The sequence below is a fragment of the Pygocentrus nattereri genome, chromosome 18 (assembly GCF_015220715.1).
Source record: "Pygocentrus nattereri isolate fPygNat1 chromosome 18, fPygNat1.pri, whole genome shotgun sequence".
In the NCBI taxonomy this organism is placed as follows: domain Eukaryota; kingdom Metazoa; phylum Chordata; class Actinopteri; order Characiformes; family Serrasalmidae; genus Pygocentrus; species Pygocentrus nattereri.
The window spans coordinates 24,125,780-24,142,242 of NC_051228.1; the positions used below are offsets into that span (position 1 = coordinate 24,125,780).

Consider the following 16,463-nt stretch of genomic DNA (forward strand, 5'->3'; position numbering starts at 1 on the left):
ATCATCAAGGTTAAACATAGAACAGCAGAAGACACTTGTATACTGCTGATCTTGGACAGTAATTAAAAGGGCTGTATTTGTGTTGTAGACATCATGCCCATAGGTTCCTATCACTCCCACTGTAAAGAAAATCTCAGTCGGTAAGTTTCTCAACAATTATTTCATGTCAAACCATTCTGAATGACTTCTTTATGTATCAATGACCAATTAAAAAAAAATACTATTGAAATTCTTCAGCGTTGACCAGTGTTCTCCAACTTCAGTCACAGAGGGCTTCCAGTACTTTTGATTTTTCTTCTCCCCTGCTTTAACATACCTGAGCCCTTATTCACAAAGCCTCTTAGATAAAATGTTCTGATCTGGGATCTGTTCTTGTAAGTAAAGCTATAGTAAATAAGAGAGGAGTCTGATCATAGATCAGGACTCCTACTCTTAGAATTGCCATGATGTCATTAAAAGTTTGATAATTACTTAACAAAATGACTCATTGCAGCAGGCAAAACATTTAATCTGGATATAAGGCTAAAACTGACGTTCAGGAGAAAAAGGTTTCCAAAACAGTTATACTGTTTTTTTCTAATAACAGACTAAGAGGCCCATGTTCTTTAAAGGTAGAGATATTGTCAGGTACAAACCACAAGAATGCATGCAGTTTGCAGAGAAATGATCCAAACAGAGACGCTTTTACTACATAGTCTTTAAACACGATTTCTTTTTATTTTTCTCAGTTAAACACAGTAACTTGGAATCAGTAATAAATGTCAATGATAGTTCTAAAAAAAATTCACTTTTTATCGAAAATAACATGATGATCAGGAAAAAAAAATCATCATTACACTTATTATCCTTTCTAAAAATAGACATCTAAAAACAGACATTGTGCAAATCATTTAAAAAGTGAAGGAATTCAATTTAGTCTTCGACCAAATTCTCTCAGAATGAATTGAGAATCATGAATTGGCATCATTTTGCCAGTACAAGAGTGGTTTCACTTAAGGCCACTCTGTGAGGAACACTGTTAGCTAAATTTTAAAAAATACAATCCCGTAATAATTGAAGTATGGGTAGATATGGCTCCCAAGCAAAACCAGGAAATACTGTATCATCATTCAGTCAGTGGTGTTATAATTGTCATGGCCCAGTTTGAGCAGTTTGTTTTAACAGAAGCGCCCACAAAACCACCATTCATTATTAAACATTAAATCCCTCTTTAACACATTTCCAGTCCGGTTCTCAAACTGTGCAACATCAGTGTGCGCTCACTGATTCTGAGCCGATGACTGATGGCAGGAAACTTTTGCATTATTGACAGCAGCTAGTGTTGAATGGTAGAACACGCTCTAAAACTCAAACTCACATTAATGCATTCTAAAGTCATATTGACCAAAAATAACATTTAAATCATAATATTTAAAAATAATCTAGCATAAATCTATTAGTGCATGGCTTAGCAGTACAGAATTACATTCTACAATCTCTTACTATTTAAACTGACATAATACTGATTTCAAACAGAAATTCCTCCTAAGACTCCTAAAATTCCCCCTAAGAAAAACCACTAGTCTAAAAATCACCTTGTAGCCCGTTTGATATATCACACCTAAGGGAGGAGGTGCTAAGGCAATATGTGAACGAGCAAAGCTTTTTTTAAGACAGAGTGCAAAATGCAGCACTACAGCAAATTCCCCTCCTCTGCACAGTGATTCACGCGAGTATAATAGCCAACATATTAACACTGGTCAACTAAAGTAGCAGGAAACGGAAAAAACCAAAGCTCAAATTTCACAGGTAAAGCCGCAGTCGCACAGATTGGCTCACTGCACCCTTTTTCAAGAAGGCTTATGCAAAGCCAGACTCTTATGTAGTACTTTAGTGGTCTTTATCCACAAATAAGGCTCTCTGCAGTAGTGTTTTGGATGTCTTTCTTCATGGCCATTGTAAGCAGGCTGGTTTCTACTGCTTCAAGTGTCAGAGGTGACGTGATCTAAGCCTGTCCCCTGGCCTCCTGAGTGTACGGGAGCTTCTTGGAGAGGAAGGCATGAATGTGTGGCCATATCTTGTTGGTTTCAGTCCCGGTAAAAGTTTCCAACACTCCTTTACTCCTGATAAATGAATAGAAAAGTGTATATTGTATTAATTATTTAAGCAACAAGCCACAGGAGACACATTAGTGATTTCACCACGGTTGAGTGGTGTTGTTATGGAGAATGAAACAGTCATGAGTGGTTTGTTGCTTTCATGAAAGCAACAAAACACAGTATGAAAAAAATATACAGATATTACAGATCTTTTTCATTATCAATAACAATTACAAGTATAAATTCTTCCTCCAGGAAATGTAGTCACTGACATAGTAGGCTGTGGCTGCCAAGATAATTCCACAAGCAGCACCATTTTTTAATTACTTGCTAAATGAATCCAGAATGTTTGGTTGTTTTGTAAAACTGGTTAAATCTGTGCTCAAACATAAGGATGGGCACTCTGAAAATCTTAATAATTATGGTGATATATTATATTGCATTGCATTACATCACATTATACTGTTCTGGCCATACCAAAATATCGTCAGTCAACAAAACACACAGTCCTAGCTGGCAAGAAAAAAACTTCACTGACCGTGACGTAAAATCTCCTGATCTCTGGCCCATTCAGACTCCTTCAGTCTGACCAATACTCTGACTCTGACCAAGATTGCAATTGTGATTTAATTGCAATTTCTTCTATAAAGTAATATCTGGGCCTTTTTCATTAAGAAGACCAGCACGTCCATTTTTGTTAGACTTTAGGCTTGAACACTGAATGTCGTATGCCATAATGCCACAACTCTCACAAGTTCAGTGTTCTTATTGTTTTCCCATTTAAAACTTGTTAAAACATTACTGAATAATATACGATATCATTTCAATTCCAGCTCTTTTGATATGGAAAAATCCAAATCTTACAAACTGTGTTTATTTATATAAAGTAGTATATATAAGTCTTAGAGGATAATTGACCACAGGAGTGGAGCTTGACCGGGCTGGACCAGCCGTGGGCTGGAAAACACCAGCTGGGGATCTGTGTGTATGTGGTTGTTGTTAATGTACACCGATCAGGCATAACATTATGACCTTGTTTCTACGCTCATTGTCCACAACAGCACTGCAATGTCTGATCCAATCAGACCAGCGCAACACACTAACACAACACCATCACATCAGTGTTACTGAAGTGCTGAGAATCATCCACCACCCAAATAGTGCCTGCTCTGTGAGGGTCCAAGGGGGTCCTGACCACTGAAGAATAGGGTAAAAGGGGGCTAACAAAGTATGCGAGAAACAGATGGACTACAGTCTGTAACTGTAGAACTACAGAGTGCACCTATATAGTAAGTGGAGCTGCTAAAATGGACAATGAGCATAGAAACATGGGGGTGGTCATAATGTTATGATCGGTGTATGTATGTATATTATTATTATTCAAAGTAATGGTAGTTAGCAGTATCATATTATTATTAAATTCCTACAGTGGTTGGAAGGCACCAACAATTTAGAAACCAAACAGTGATCTTCTATTTGTATTCACAAATCAGTCACATTTTATAAACAAAAAAAATTCCTGTGCTTTACTGTACTTACATTTGTTTGTATTAATCTGTTATATGACGTTTTACCAGCAAAAAAAAAAACTTCCTGCGAAGATCATTTTTTTCAATAATCTTCCTGGCTGCCCAAACTTTTGCACATTATTGTAAATGGCCACAATTCATATTTAATTGAGGTGCGATAACTACTGTAGTGTTTCATTTGCAGATACATATGTATTTACAACATGCAATACGCTGCTATAGGTTATAAGACTGAACTCAAGTCATTTTTTACCTGTAATATTCCAGAACGGGTTGAGTCTGGTACTCGTAGGCCTTCAGTCTGCGGGTCACTGTTTCAGGTGTGTCATCATCCCTTTGGGTCAAAGGCTCTCCTGTGACATCATCAAGACCCTGCAGTGCACAAACAGAATGCTGACAATGTTTCTAGAACACTTTGATCATTGGAGCTTAAGGCAATGAAAGCCTAGCAAATCTATTAGGCACTGCCAATGTAAAGTAAATGATTACATGTCCTTCAGTCACTTTTTTGTGTTTTCCAACCCGAATTTGTAAGTACTTTCAGCAGTAGTACTGTTAGATACTACAGAGCATGAGCTGAATGATATACAGTACTTCTTTGCTCTAGTAACAGTCACATTTCAGTGGACAACCACTGAGTATTGTAACCTAACAATCTTACACACCCTGACCCTTATAACTTCTTATCAGTACTCTCCACACCTCACATAGCTTCAATTCAAAATTAGCTATGTAATTTGCGGGCTACTATAGACAGTCAGGATTTAGGTTATGTAGGCTGATTTCAGCTCAAAATAAGCTTAAACAGCAGTATCCACAAAGCTGGCCAGCAAAAAAAAACCTACACAAAAATGCTTCTATTGACTTTTTCAAAGCTACTCTTCCATTGCTTTTGAATGCGTGTGCTAAAGTACAAACAGGCCTAACAGTGCTTCTACTCTAGCACAGGTTTTTAACAGACGGTAAAACAAAGGCTGCCACCTGTAGAAAGCATGTATATCTGTAAACAAACCCAGAAAGGGAAAGCAGCAGTTTCCCAAAAGCTACAGCAGAAATGACCTTGACATGAACACTTGAGCTCTTTTTATCCACTAGACTGAAACTGCACTCGTGACTGAAATGCTCCGCCTTTTCACACTACAGTGGTTCCTCTAAATCAGATGTAAACAACGGAAGTCCTGAAGACTGAATAGTGGTTGTCTATAGCCAAGCTTCAAAATTCTGCTGTTTTGGTGCAATTAATGCATACAGTGGACTTTTCAGAACAACAAGAGGGAAAACAAATGGTATTACTGTAACGCATGTGCAGTTGCCCCATTAAGCTGAAAGGCTAAGGTAACAGAAGTCTAAGTTAGCCAAGATGTTCTATTCATGTTTTAGGAATTTTAACCCACCTTTCCTTATTCTTGGGCCTCTTGCATGCAGAGCATATTTAAGATCTACCCACAGATTTTCAATTATGAACAATGACTTTGAGGGCTGCTCTAAAAGCTTGTGTTTCTTGACGTATTTTATGGTGGATTATATTGTACGTTTTGGATCATTGTCCTCTGGTAGAAGCCTGTCCCTTTTCAGCTTCAGTTTGTTGACTGAGACATTGGCTTCGAGAATGTGCTGATATTTAGTGGAATTCAGTCTTTCATCTACCCATGCAGGGTTTCCTGTGCTGCTGACTGCCACAAACCTCAGGGAATACCAAATCCAACAGTTAGTAGGGTGTTCTTTTCATCAAAAAGCTGCCCCTCTTTTTTTCCAAACATGACTCCATTTTCACTTTAACAGTCTATAGCACTTGTTTCCAAAATACGTCTGACTTATCTAGATGTTGTTTTGCATACTTCACATGTTGACCACTTAGGTAAAGTTTTCTTCTGATGACCACTCCTGTTTCAGCTAAACCTTCCTGCAGCTCCGTTGCTGTTGTATGCGGGTTTTGCTTTGCCTTTCTGTCCAGCATACAAGCAGTTTTATCTCAGAGTTTTATTGGTTTTATAGCTCTTACCCTGACTTCCACAATTCCTCTTAACTGCCATGTTTTAATCACACTTTGGATAGTGCTTCCCCTGCTTTGTAGCGATCAACCACATCATTTTCAGACACTCAGCCACCTGATTAGAGGAGAATATGGTTGTTGAGTAGAACTGCCATTAGCTGACTTCTTAAGCTGTCTAACCAGTCCTTATGAGTTCATTAATAAGCTAACTATGTTGAATTAAGGGTGTCCAAACATTTCCAAAAGACATGATTACTATTTATTCAATTTTATATGTTAATCAAATATAAGATAGCTATGCTTTTAGATTAGCAGATTTTTATTTAATATTCTGCTGCAGAGGTTGTGTTTACTTCTCCTCACTTTCTCCTCACTACAAAAATCAACAAATTCTGTAATCTGGCCACGGGTGTCCAAACCTTTGTATACAGCTGTACATTTTGGGCAAGTGGACTGTTGTACATTTTATTTCTGATGAGCCATTAACTGAAGGAAGCCGTCTGCCTCTGCTCAACCACAGCAGCAGAGTCTTTAGCGAATAAAGCTGTGAATGAAAACTATGCAATCCAAGTAAATGTTTAACTCCAGTATCTTGACATTGGGTTTTGTGAGGTTTCATATTTCTTAACTGCCTCCTTTTCCAAGAACAGATGACACCAGCAAGGAAACAAGCACACCAAAATAAATGAGCATTCAATAGAATATAATTTTATGTACCCACGTGATAAAAATACGTGATCAGAATACAAATATACTCAGTATTCAGTCCTTGATATGTTTTAAAAAGGCAGGGTTCAGATACAGTCCCTTTACACGTATTATAGTACAGTCTTTAAAATATCTCACCTAATTAAATTCAAATACACACAATTCTGTGCGAAAGTCAAACCCTTCATGCACTAAATGTTCAGTCAAAAAGGCCATTAGGAACAGAGTCCAGACCTCAGCATCACTGAATGTGTTACTTGGATGGTGACAAGCAGAAAATGCAACCAAAATTGAACTGTTAAACTCCCAAAAAAGAAGGATGCTGTAATAAAGGTAAAGAGCGGACACACTAAATAATTACATTTTTGGCCTTTGACAGAATAGAATGGTCATATTTATTTAATGTTCTCCCGAGATATGGATTTGGAAGTAACATTCTCAAGTGGGTTAAGCTTTTGTATACAAATCCATAGTTTCTAAACCTTTCACATTGGAACGTTCTACTTGGCAGGGATGCCTGTTATCTCAAATGTTATTTATTCTGGCTATAGAACCCTTGGCAATGACAATTAGAATGCAAACTGATTTATTTGGTATCCACTTAGGAGATCAAGAGCATAGATTGGCCCTGTATGCTGATGACCTGATAGTTTTTATGAGAAGGCTGTCCATTAGTATACCAAACTTAATGCAACAAATGGAGCTATTTGGCCAATTTTCCAGCTATAGTATAAATGATTCAAAATCTTCCATGCTCTTTCTGAACAAAGATGAAAGGCTAACTCCAGTTATAAAAACCCCGTTTATGAATGCAAAAGAGGGATTTGTGTATCTTGGTGTTAAAATCACCCCAGAGATTAAAACCATTGTATCAACAAACTATGATCAACAAACAGTATTTTTAATAGATTCATTTGGAATAATAAAAAACCTAGACTAAGACTTCGCTTGTTGTACCTGCCATATAGGAGGGTCTGCACATACTGATCTGCACAGCTGCGTTCAGCTATGTTCTACTTTTCAAATGAGACACCTCCAGCATGGATAAAAATTGAACAAACATCAGTAACAAACCTTCAATTAAATCAGTATTTAGATTCTGCAAGCCCAACAAATTTAAAGAAAATGACAAAGAAACCCTTTTTAAAAAACACAATTGACATTTGGCATAGGGCGCATCAGTATGTGGGAGATACTCCTCCCATCTCTCGCTTTTCACCTATTTTGGGCAACACATTTTTTAAGGCAGGGAAAGTTGATGGGGGTTTCAAAATCTGGGCAGATAAAGGTGTACAGAAGCTGGCAGACCTTTATAAGGATGGCAACCTTCTTACATTTGAGCAATTATGCCAAACACATAACATTCCAAAGAAACATTTTTACAAACATTTACAAGTTAAACATTTCATTATGTCGAAATATAGGCAAATTGAATCCGAACCACCACTGTCATACCTAGAGAATATTGTACTGCAATATCTAGAGAGGAGAGGCCATATTTCTTTATTCTATGTAGCTTTATTAACACTTGATAAAAAATCCACTACTGATAGGTTGGATGCATGGAGATCTGACATTCAAGAGGAGATACAGGAGACGGATTGGGAAACTACATGTTTAAAAGCCCAAAAGCAATCAATTAATATAAGAATGAAACTCCTCCAAGTGGTTGATGAGAACCTACGTAACTCTAGTCAAACTGAATTGCTGGTCTCCTGATATGCCAGATAACTGTAGTAAATGTTTAGATGGAAAGGGTACTCTCTTTCACTGTGTATGGGAATGTCCAAAATTACAGCAGTACTGGAAATCAGTCATGGGTGTAAATGTACCTGTTGAGGCAAAAATATGTATTGGGTATATACCCAGAGAACTGTATTTTTAGTTCCAGACAATTAAAACTGATTGACTTTGGACTCCTGCAGGCCAGGCGATTAATATCTTTGTACTGGAAGAAAATGGATGTACCCTCAAATCATATGTGGGTGAAGGAGATGGCATCCTGTATTGTACTGGAACGACTCACTTATATTGTCAGAGGAAAGGGGGTAAATTATGAAGAAATATGGTCAACGTTGACTGAGTTTCTGAGACATTATGAAGGAAATTAATTAGGAAAATGATGCTGATTGCTTTTTTTTTTTGGGGGGGGGGGGGGGGGGGGGGTTGGGCGGTTATGTTGTTTAATGTAAATCTCATGTCAAGTGTACTATCATCACTTGCTTGTTTTGTAATATTAAAGATCAATAAAAAAAATAACATTTTTGAAATAATATTTAGTTGCTCAGACTATATGTAATTTTGTCATGCTCCACACTGCATCTTTTCCTGCCTGCTTGGCCTATATGTTGAACCCTGCCTGCTACATCAATGAGTACTGGAATGCCTCAGCCCCTGTGTTGTAAATTGTATGTTAAATATATGTTTTTTTGCTTGACAATGAAAAATAAATAACTTGTACTTAATGGCTATTTTGATTATAAATGTAATACGCTGTGGGTGGTCTCTGACTCGCACAGTAACATACAACATGGAGTGATTGTGGAACAGTATAAAGACAACTGGTTTCAACAACCTCAGCAGTCTTTCGCTTGTTTCCAGTCCATGCCTATCTGACATTTTATGCAAAGATTAAATAACAAACTCACCATCCAAAAAAATGCCCATCAGTAACACTAGTATTGATGAATGCTAATACAATGGCTGTGCCTTTTCACCATGCATTCTTAACGTTGGCTGAAAAAGTTTCTCTTTTTTCATTTTTTTTGGTTAGAAAACATTACTGTATACATTTAGGACAGCATATTCATTATTCAGCCATCACGACTTTTTCTAAGTTTTCCATCGAACCCTGTTTCCCACTCTGTACAGCCATATATTTCCTCTCAAGGTGTCCATGAACGGCTCCGGTTTCCCTTATTTACTCAATAGTACCCTTGGGCAAGCCATGGCCTGAGAATGACCCAGTTTTAACTGCACAGACCAGACCAAAGGTCTCTTGGCAGTAAGCTCCTCAGCAAACAAAAGTCCCCATCTTATCTGTCTTTTATACCTAATCTGTTTGTCCCTCATTTAGCCCGGTCTGAGGAAGAACCGTGTCCTTCTTCAACTTAACGACCTCATTAGCTGTTTATGTGTCTTCCTCCCAGCACTGTGAGTCTTTCCAATTAGAACTGATGATGCTGTCTTGGTGCTTTTGGGCTTTTATGCTCATTATAAAAGAGTGAGAATTGCTGCTCAGACCTATTTTCAGTAATGATCTCCCAGCAGGAACTGCACTCAAACTGTCATGCTGCCCACAAAAAGTCAAAAATAAGCAATTAGCTTCTTATTTAGTTATAAATCACAAATAAAATACATTTTAAATGTCTGGCTCTCTTACTAATTGCACAAAGTTGGCCTACATAACATGCATACACTGTGTACCTGGTCTTAATGGAGGTGTTAGACCACCCCAGAGCCAAGACATGTTTGGTGTCTGAAGTTTGCTTCTTTAGTTTTGCACTAGAACTGCAAGACTAATGAAGCTAACAAGTAACAGAAGCTAATAGCTACACTTGTCTTAAACAAAGTAATTCCTTGCTTATAAATTTAGTAGGAGCAGCCATCTTGAAGCCTAAACTTACTATTGTGACAATTAGAACTAAACCTTCAGTTCAAGCCAAAGATGCTAGCACCCTTACCGGGTTCTAGTAGTATACTAGCGCTAAGCAGGTGATGATTCACATAGACCTTTTGGCTGTGCTAGATTAAACACATGCATTTAAATAAAAGTAAAAGTAAAAGACATTCCATGTTTTATGTGACGCTTTTAACAGACATCAATGTATATTTTACCTGGTAGTAGTTTTACTGTAACTCAGTAAAGTGGGTTGGCACAGAGCTTCTTCCACGGTTTTCTGTTTTTAAGACATTTTCTTACCAAACTGGACCCACTCATTGCAAATCAAAACCTGATTGCTTGACTTCTCTGTCACTTCCTTATTATTTTAGTGGTTAATAGGCCATTAGTCCAGCTCCTTAAAGCCTGACCAATGGAAGAGCTGGCTTAGCTGTATCTACCTAGGCACCATGAAGAAAAAACATCCTGACTGGACAACTTTCTGTTGGAAGTTGTTTCCAGCCAAGGCTTACTAATAAAATGAGACTATTACTACAGTACTTTTAAAGTTTAAATACAGACTTCCCCTCTGATACGTTTAGTATTTGTACAGTCTGTACATAGTGCATGCTGGATCAAACCCAGCTGATAATGCATACTCACTGGTATCTTGGGTGGGTTGAAGTCTATGTTGTAGACACGACCGCTGGGCATGTGCACCCAGCGTGAAGTCAGGCGCTCCTTAATGGTCTGGAAAGGCACATCCAGGTTGATGACCGTGTCCACAGTACACATGCTATCCAAGCTCTCTGCCTGTGCTACAGTCCGAGGGAAACCTGCCAAAAGCATCGCAAAGAGAAAGGAAGTGAACGGGGGGGTTGGGGGTGTCTGTCATGGTTATGATGCACCTTCTGCTTCCAACACAAAAAAGTCTGGCAATCATTCAGACTGAGCCATTATAGCAGACAATATCTCCACTGTGGCATTCACTCTTTCACTATTCAAAGGCTCCTTCCTTTATATTACTTTCACAAAATGGCATTATAATTGTGTATCTATATGTATATATATATACAAACAAAAATGCTTCAGTATTTGCTTGTAAAACTGAAGAGCAATTCTAAAATAAGCAAATTAACAACAACAAATATTACTTTTTCATTATTATGGTTACAGTTATGGTTGTATAATATATTAACAGGTAAACTGATTAACTAATTATTAATAATTATTATTACATATCCCCGTGACCCTGAGGGAGAAGCAGCTTAGAAAATATGTGTGTGTGTGTGTGTGTGTGTGTGTGTGTGTGTGTGTGGGTGTGTGTGTGTGTGTGTGTGTGTGTGTATTATTACACATTTTCTAAACCGGTTATTCTTCCGGGTCATGATTAAAAATAACACACTGAATATTAATAATAATAATAATAATAATAGTTGTATTAGTGCTAATATAATTGTTTTATTAGTATTATTATGTGCATTTATTCTATACTTTTTACATTTCAAAAGCAACTCAATTAAAAAGGATGTATAAGCATGTTCAAGACACAGTAATAATCACATTTTGCTGTTGATGTTTAAACAGCAATCTCACAACCTAGACGTACTCCTGCTTATGCATTGAGCCTTCGTTCCTTATTCTCTAAGGTGACCCACTAAAAATAGTCCAAATATCTTGTGTAGCTTTGATACACTGCAGGAGGATTAAGCTTTTCAGCTGCAGTTCACTGCCTGCCAGCAGTTTTAGATTCTGGGCCTAATAAATAAAGGACTGTGTCAGTGTAAATGCCTGGAAGTGCAACATTTATAGGCTGAGGGCTTTATGAGTGGGTTTTACCATCTAAGAGCCAGCTGTACTGATCCATGTCTTTGAAGTTGGACAGCATGAGACGAGAGATGACATCATCAGGGATCAGCTGACCCTGGTCTATGCATGACTTCACCAGAAGACCCAGTTCTGCACAAACCAGAAGAAAAACGATCATCAGCACAATAAATGGGAATACACGGCTCTGACAGAATGAAGCTTAAGTATGTGTGCTGTTAATGGCAACTATGCAAGCAAGTCTATAGACGCTTCTTGTGCTTTTACAATATAGTGTTCCAACTGTACAAATCAAAGTGGCAGTCAATCAGTTAGCACCCATGTAAAACCTGCCTATAAAGTAGCTCATAGTAGTCACAAGGAAAATAATGTCATTGTCCAGATGGCTCAATGTAACACCTGATGTAACAATGTGACACATAGTAATGCCTCCAGAGGTCACAGATATTAGATATTATTGCAAAACCAATGGCAGATGGGTTATTTGAGACTCTGCATTATTTCTGCATTTGCATTAAAGCAAGGTGGGGGTTTGTATGCTACAGAAGGGAAGTCACCAATCTGTGCTGGCCCCCAGTTCCTCACCCCCGGGTTAAAGAGTCATTTGTCCAGTGTCAGACTAAAGTGGATTTATTACTTAACCAAGGTTTGAGATGTGCCTGCAAAGTTCCATTAATATTACCATTATCAGTCAGACACTCTGTCACTTTGCTTCAAATTTAAACAATGAATGAAACTCTTGAATAAATGTACTCCAGATTTTATCTTCAGCACATGACACGCTTCAAAAGCCTCTAAGGACATCAGGGACTTTTCACAGGTGATTTGTGCTTTAGGGAAGTACTACCATGTGCTAGCACGTGCTATTTAACAGAAAATCATTTGAACATTGAACATTTGAAGCTTTCCTTTGTTAAATGTCACTGTATGTCACTGTTAATCATCAAATCTGTGAGTCTGCACAAAACATCTTTGATTACAACTATCAGTCAAGCAGTTTTAAACACAGGCAAAGACTAAAGACTGTAATTTTCATCTTCTTTTCAAAAGCTGTGCTTAATTCAATCACTGACACAAACAACGTCATTCAGTGGTCTGGTGTAAAATGGTGCCAGGGTACTGTGAAGTGTGCAAGGCAATCCCCAGTAACCAGTGAGCTTTTATATGTAATGTTATTTAACAAATGTAACATCTGAAAAATTAACATTTGAACTTTTATACATAATGGTAAATCTGGAAAATAAATTTTGTTTGGGGACTGTTTTGCCTTACAAACACTCCGCTGTGAATGTATTCTATGTTTTAGGTCGAAATTTTATTATAAAGCAACGTCTCATGCGCCAGATGGTGCTTTCTTAACCATTTCATCTAATCATGTCTTTCCATGAGGGAGCTTTTAGTGGCAATAAACGCTTCAGACTTCTCGTTCTTATCACCACCACTGTGAACAATTCTGACAGAAAAAGTGTTTCACATCAAACGGTTCTGAATAACAGTTTATATCTGATATAATAACTTTAGTATTTGTCTTTAACCTACATCAAAGCCACAAAGTGCCAGAAAGTGAGGTTGTGCCTGTAAAATAGAATATAAACCTGCTCCATCTACTGCTATTAGACCTGGACAAAAGTTTTTAATATTTCATTCATTTCAGATTCTCAGGTTATCAGGAGTATTAACTTAGGACTAATCAGATTTAGTGTTGAAACTAAGCCACAGGGTGGTTGATCAAGGGGAGAAAAGGATTCCAAGATCCATAAGACAATGAAAAGGTCAAAGCTCACTGATCTGTGAATAATTAGGCGAGGTGGACAAGAAAGAAACTCCAGCTCGCTGGCCAGCGCTGCTGATGAGACGTGGTAGGTGGATTAGGAGGAGTTTAGGGGGAGGGAGCAGATTACAACAGCAGGACACTCCTACCTACTTAATCACCAATTCAAGCAATGATTTGCAGCCTAAGTTATGACTAACGGCTTTACAGTCGGCTGAAGTGCAGAGTATCTGTCTCTTACATGAATTCTGTAATCTATGCATGCAGCTTTTCCAACTTTTATGCTGCTGGGTGGAGTACATCGAGGAGGACTGCAACACCCCCCCCCCACCTCCCTGACATAAACACGCACACACACCAACCCACCAAAGTTGGAGGTAAAAGGAGGCAGAAGTCACGTTCTTATTCGAATTCCCCGTTCCACCTTAAATGGTGCAGCATTCTGGCAACTGCTACACCATTTAAGGTGGAACGGAAAAATTCGAGGGAGAAGCGAGCGAATAGAAAGCTGACTTGCGTACTGCTGCTAAACTACATGCCCTGATGTCCATCTTACCAGTCTTTGCATTGATGTTGGTTCTCAGGATGTCCCCGCTGGACAGATGCTTGAGTCCAAAACTTTGCACTATCCTGCTCGACACCGTCCCTTTCCCTGAGCCCGGAGGACCCATGATAACTGCACGGAAAATTCTTTCCAAGACCATCTTGAAAGCCGTGTCTGCCTGAAAACACGTCTCAGAGCCGGACGGTTACAACGTCAAAATCCAAACGCAGACGCAGTCGAGCAGCCCTAGTTCAGCGGTGTCCGGAGTTGTGCGGCCATCTCTGGTCAAACGGAGGAACCGACGAAGACCTTCTGCCTGCAGGAATCCACGCCGCCGTGACGTGGATTTGGAGGAGGGCGATAAACGGGAGTCGACTCCAAAAGAGTCGATTCTTCCTCTCTGACTCGCCTGGAAGTGTGAGTCGACTCTTGGCCAACGAGTCAGAGAATCGAAACGCTCGGAGTCGACCGTTGACTTGTGGGTTTGTTTTTCATTTTTTGGCCATTTTCACAGAGACGTGTGGGAAAGAGTTTGCGTTTGAGTATCACCGACATGCCTGAGCTGCCCCCCAGCCTCTGAGCACAACTTCCGGTCACAAAAACCTACTTGATTTGTGGCCTCTGCAGTGCACGTCTGTGAGTCCAAACTCATGCTACGAAAAACTTTAACTTTTACTCTGTAAGAAAAAAAACATTTATAAGAAGCTTGCAGCGGTGCTTATTTATTTATTGACTTATTTATACATGCATACATTCATAAATACATATAATTTGTTAATGTTTTTCTTGCAAAGCTCACAGTTATGAGCTAAATGTTGTGGGCTAAAATATCTGCTGATGTAGATTCCCTTCTTTCACAAATTGAGTAGAAATAAACATATCAGCTGAAAATAGATTAAATGCATCAAAATTCTATCCCAACGCTTCCTTCAAATCATCCCAAACTAAATCTGAGGGGATACAATGGAGAAAAATTATATTGGTTTTACATCCTATTTGAGTAAAAGTATTATAACTGGAAAATATTCACCACCCCTGGACACTGGTAGCCAGTCCTAGGCAGGAATTTTCCTTGGGTGAAACCTGGGTGAAAGAAAATATCACAGTAAGGGCTGGCGATATTCTAGACTCATGAACACAAAGGGCTCAGTTTCTGCTCCATTTATTATATAATGTGGTTATATAATACTTATGATGCTTCTTGTGTATGGGTTAGTCAGCCTGACAGTTGGCAAAGTTATCTGTGTTTGAGTAATACTTGTCTTTGCAGAATGCATGCATGGTTTTGAAGCCAGTCTGACTGGCTGCTCCAGATACCACCCCAAAATTACTGCTACGTCATTGGCTTCCACCTCGGTGTGGGGTGGTTTGCACCTTTAAAGGGAGAGTTATTTTGCTATTGGTGGAATAACACTCCAATAGCAATCCCATGGTCCCATGTTATCATTGTAAGTATGTCTGGTTAGTCCTGCTTTGCCTCTAAGGGTACAGTTGTTTTGCTATCCGTGGAAAAACACTACAACCTCTCTCCACATCCCCCTCTACTCACGCCTGATCACACATTAAAATTGCAAGAGCACCTGTAACAGTGCTACCCTGTTGAAACGTCCTGCCACCCTCTGCCACCCCTGGTCCAGATTGCTCTACCGTTGCTCAGACAGTAAGGCACAGATGGCTTTGGGCCAAAAGAAATAGCTGACTAGCTGAGAAAAAGCACAGGTGAGCACAGTTAGTCAAGATAAGCCAAACAAAGAGCACTTTATAGCTTGAATACTTAATAGCATGCAGCAGCAGATAGAGTGCAAACTGTGTCTGAAACTGCCCCCTATTCACTATATAGTGCACTATTTTGGGGTTCTGCCATTTTCTAGTGGTATCCAAAAACAAACTGCTGAAGATCCAGTGCACTCACACAATCCCACAATGCACTGCAATAAACAGTGTGCAACTGATGCACCCTAGTGGATACGGCATACCCATAATGCACTGTGTTGTGTGGTGTGAAGATTCATGCACAACTTCTCTGAGTAGGATTAGCAAGCTCAGCTACAATGGCCACATCTCCATTTCAGACCTGTAAATGAGCTCTTCTTATGTGTGTGGTTAAACTCAGCGGTTATAGTGGACTGCTGTACATAAGTAAATATAAGTTGCACATCCTCTACAGAGAACAAACTTAAAGGGTCCATATCCTACAACTTTAGTGTGTTCTGTTTTCCTCCTGCAGTCCTGCAGTATTCAGGCTGTTTTCGTTACTGTGCCTTTAAGATTGATATAATATGTAAACACACTCTGTTCTGATTGGTTGCCTGTGTTGCACATCATTCAAAAAGCAGTCTGGATGGGAAAATTCTTTCATTGTCGATAAGTGGGGCTAAACTGCTGCAGACTAAATAGGCAGACACAAGTAAA

General features: G+C 38.9%; 1 protein-coding gene across 1 annotated transcript; it reads right to left on the reverse strand.

Moving 5' to 3' along the window:
• Nucleotides 1-682: 682 nt before the first annotated feature.
• On the reverse strand, nucleotides 683-14,394 carry ak3 (adenylate kinase 3). The gene is made up of 5 exons (XM_017708202.2): nucleotides 14,064-14,394; nucleotides 11,749-11,868; nucleotides 10,573-10,745; nucleotides 3,861-3,979; nucleotides 683-2,102 (listed from the first exon to the last, which is right to left on the reverse strand). Exons 1-5 carry the CDS (start codon nucleotides 14,209-14,211, stop codon nucleotides 1,985-1,987), a joined length of 678 nt encoding a protein of 225 aa, XP_017563691.1. The 5' UTR covers nucleotides 14,212-14,394; the 3' UTR covers nucleotides 683-1,984.
• Nucleotides 14,395-16,463: the final 2,069 nt, after the last annotated feature.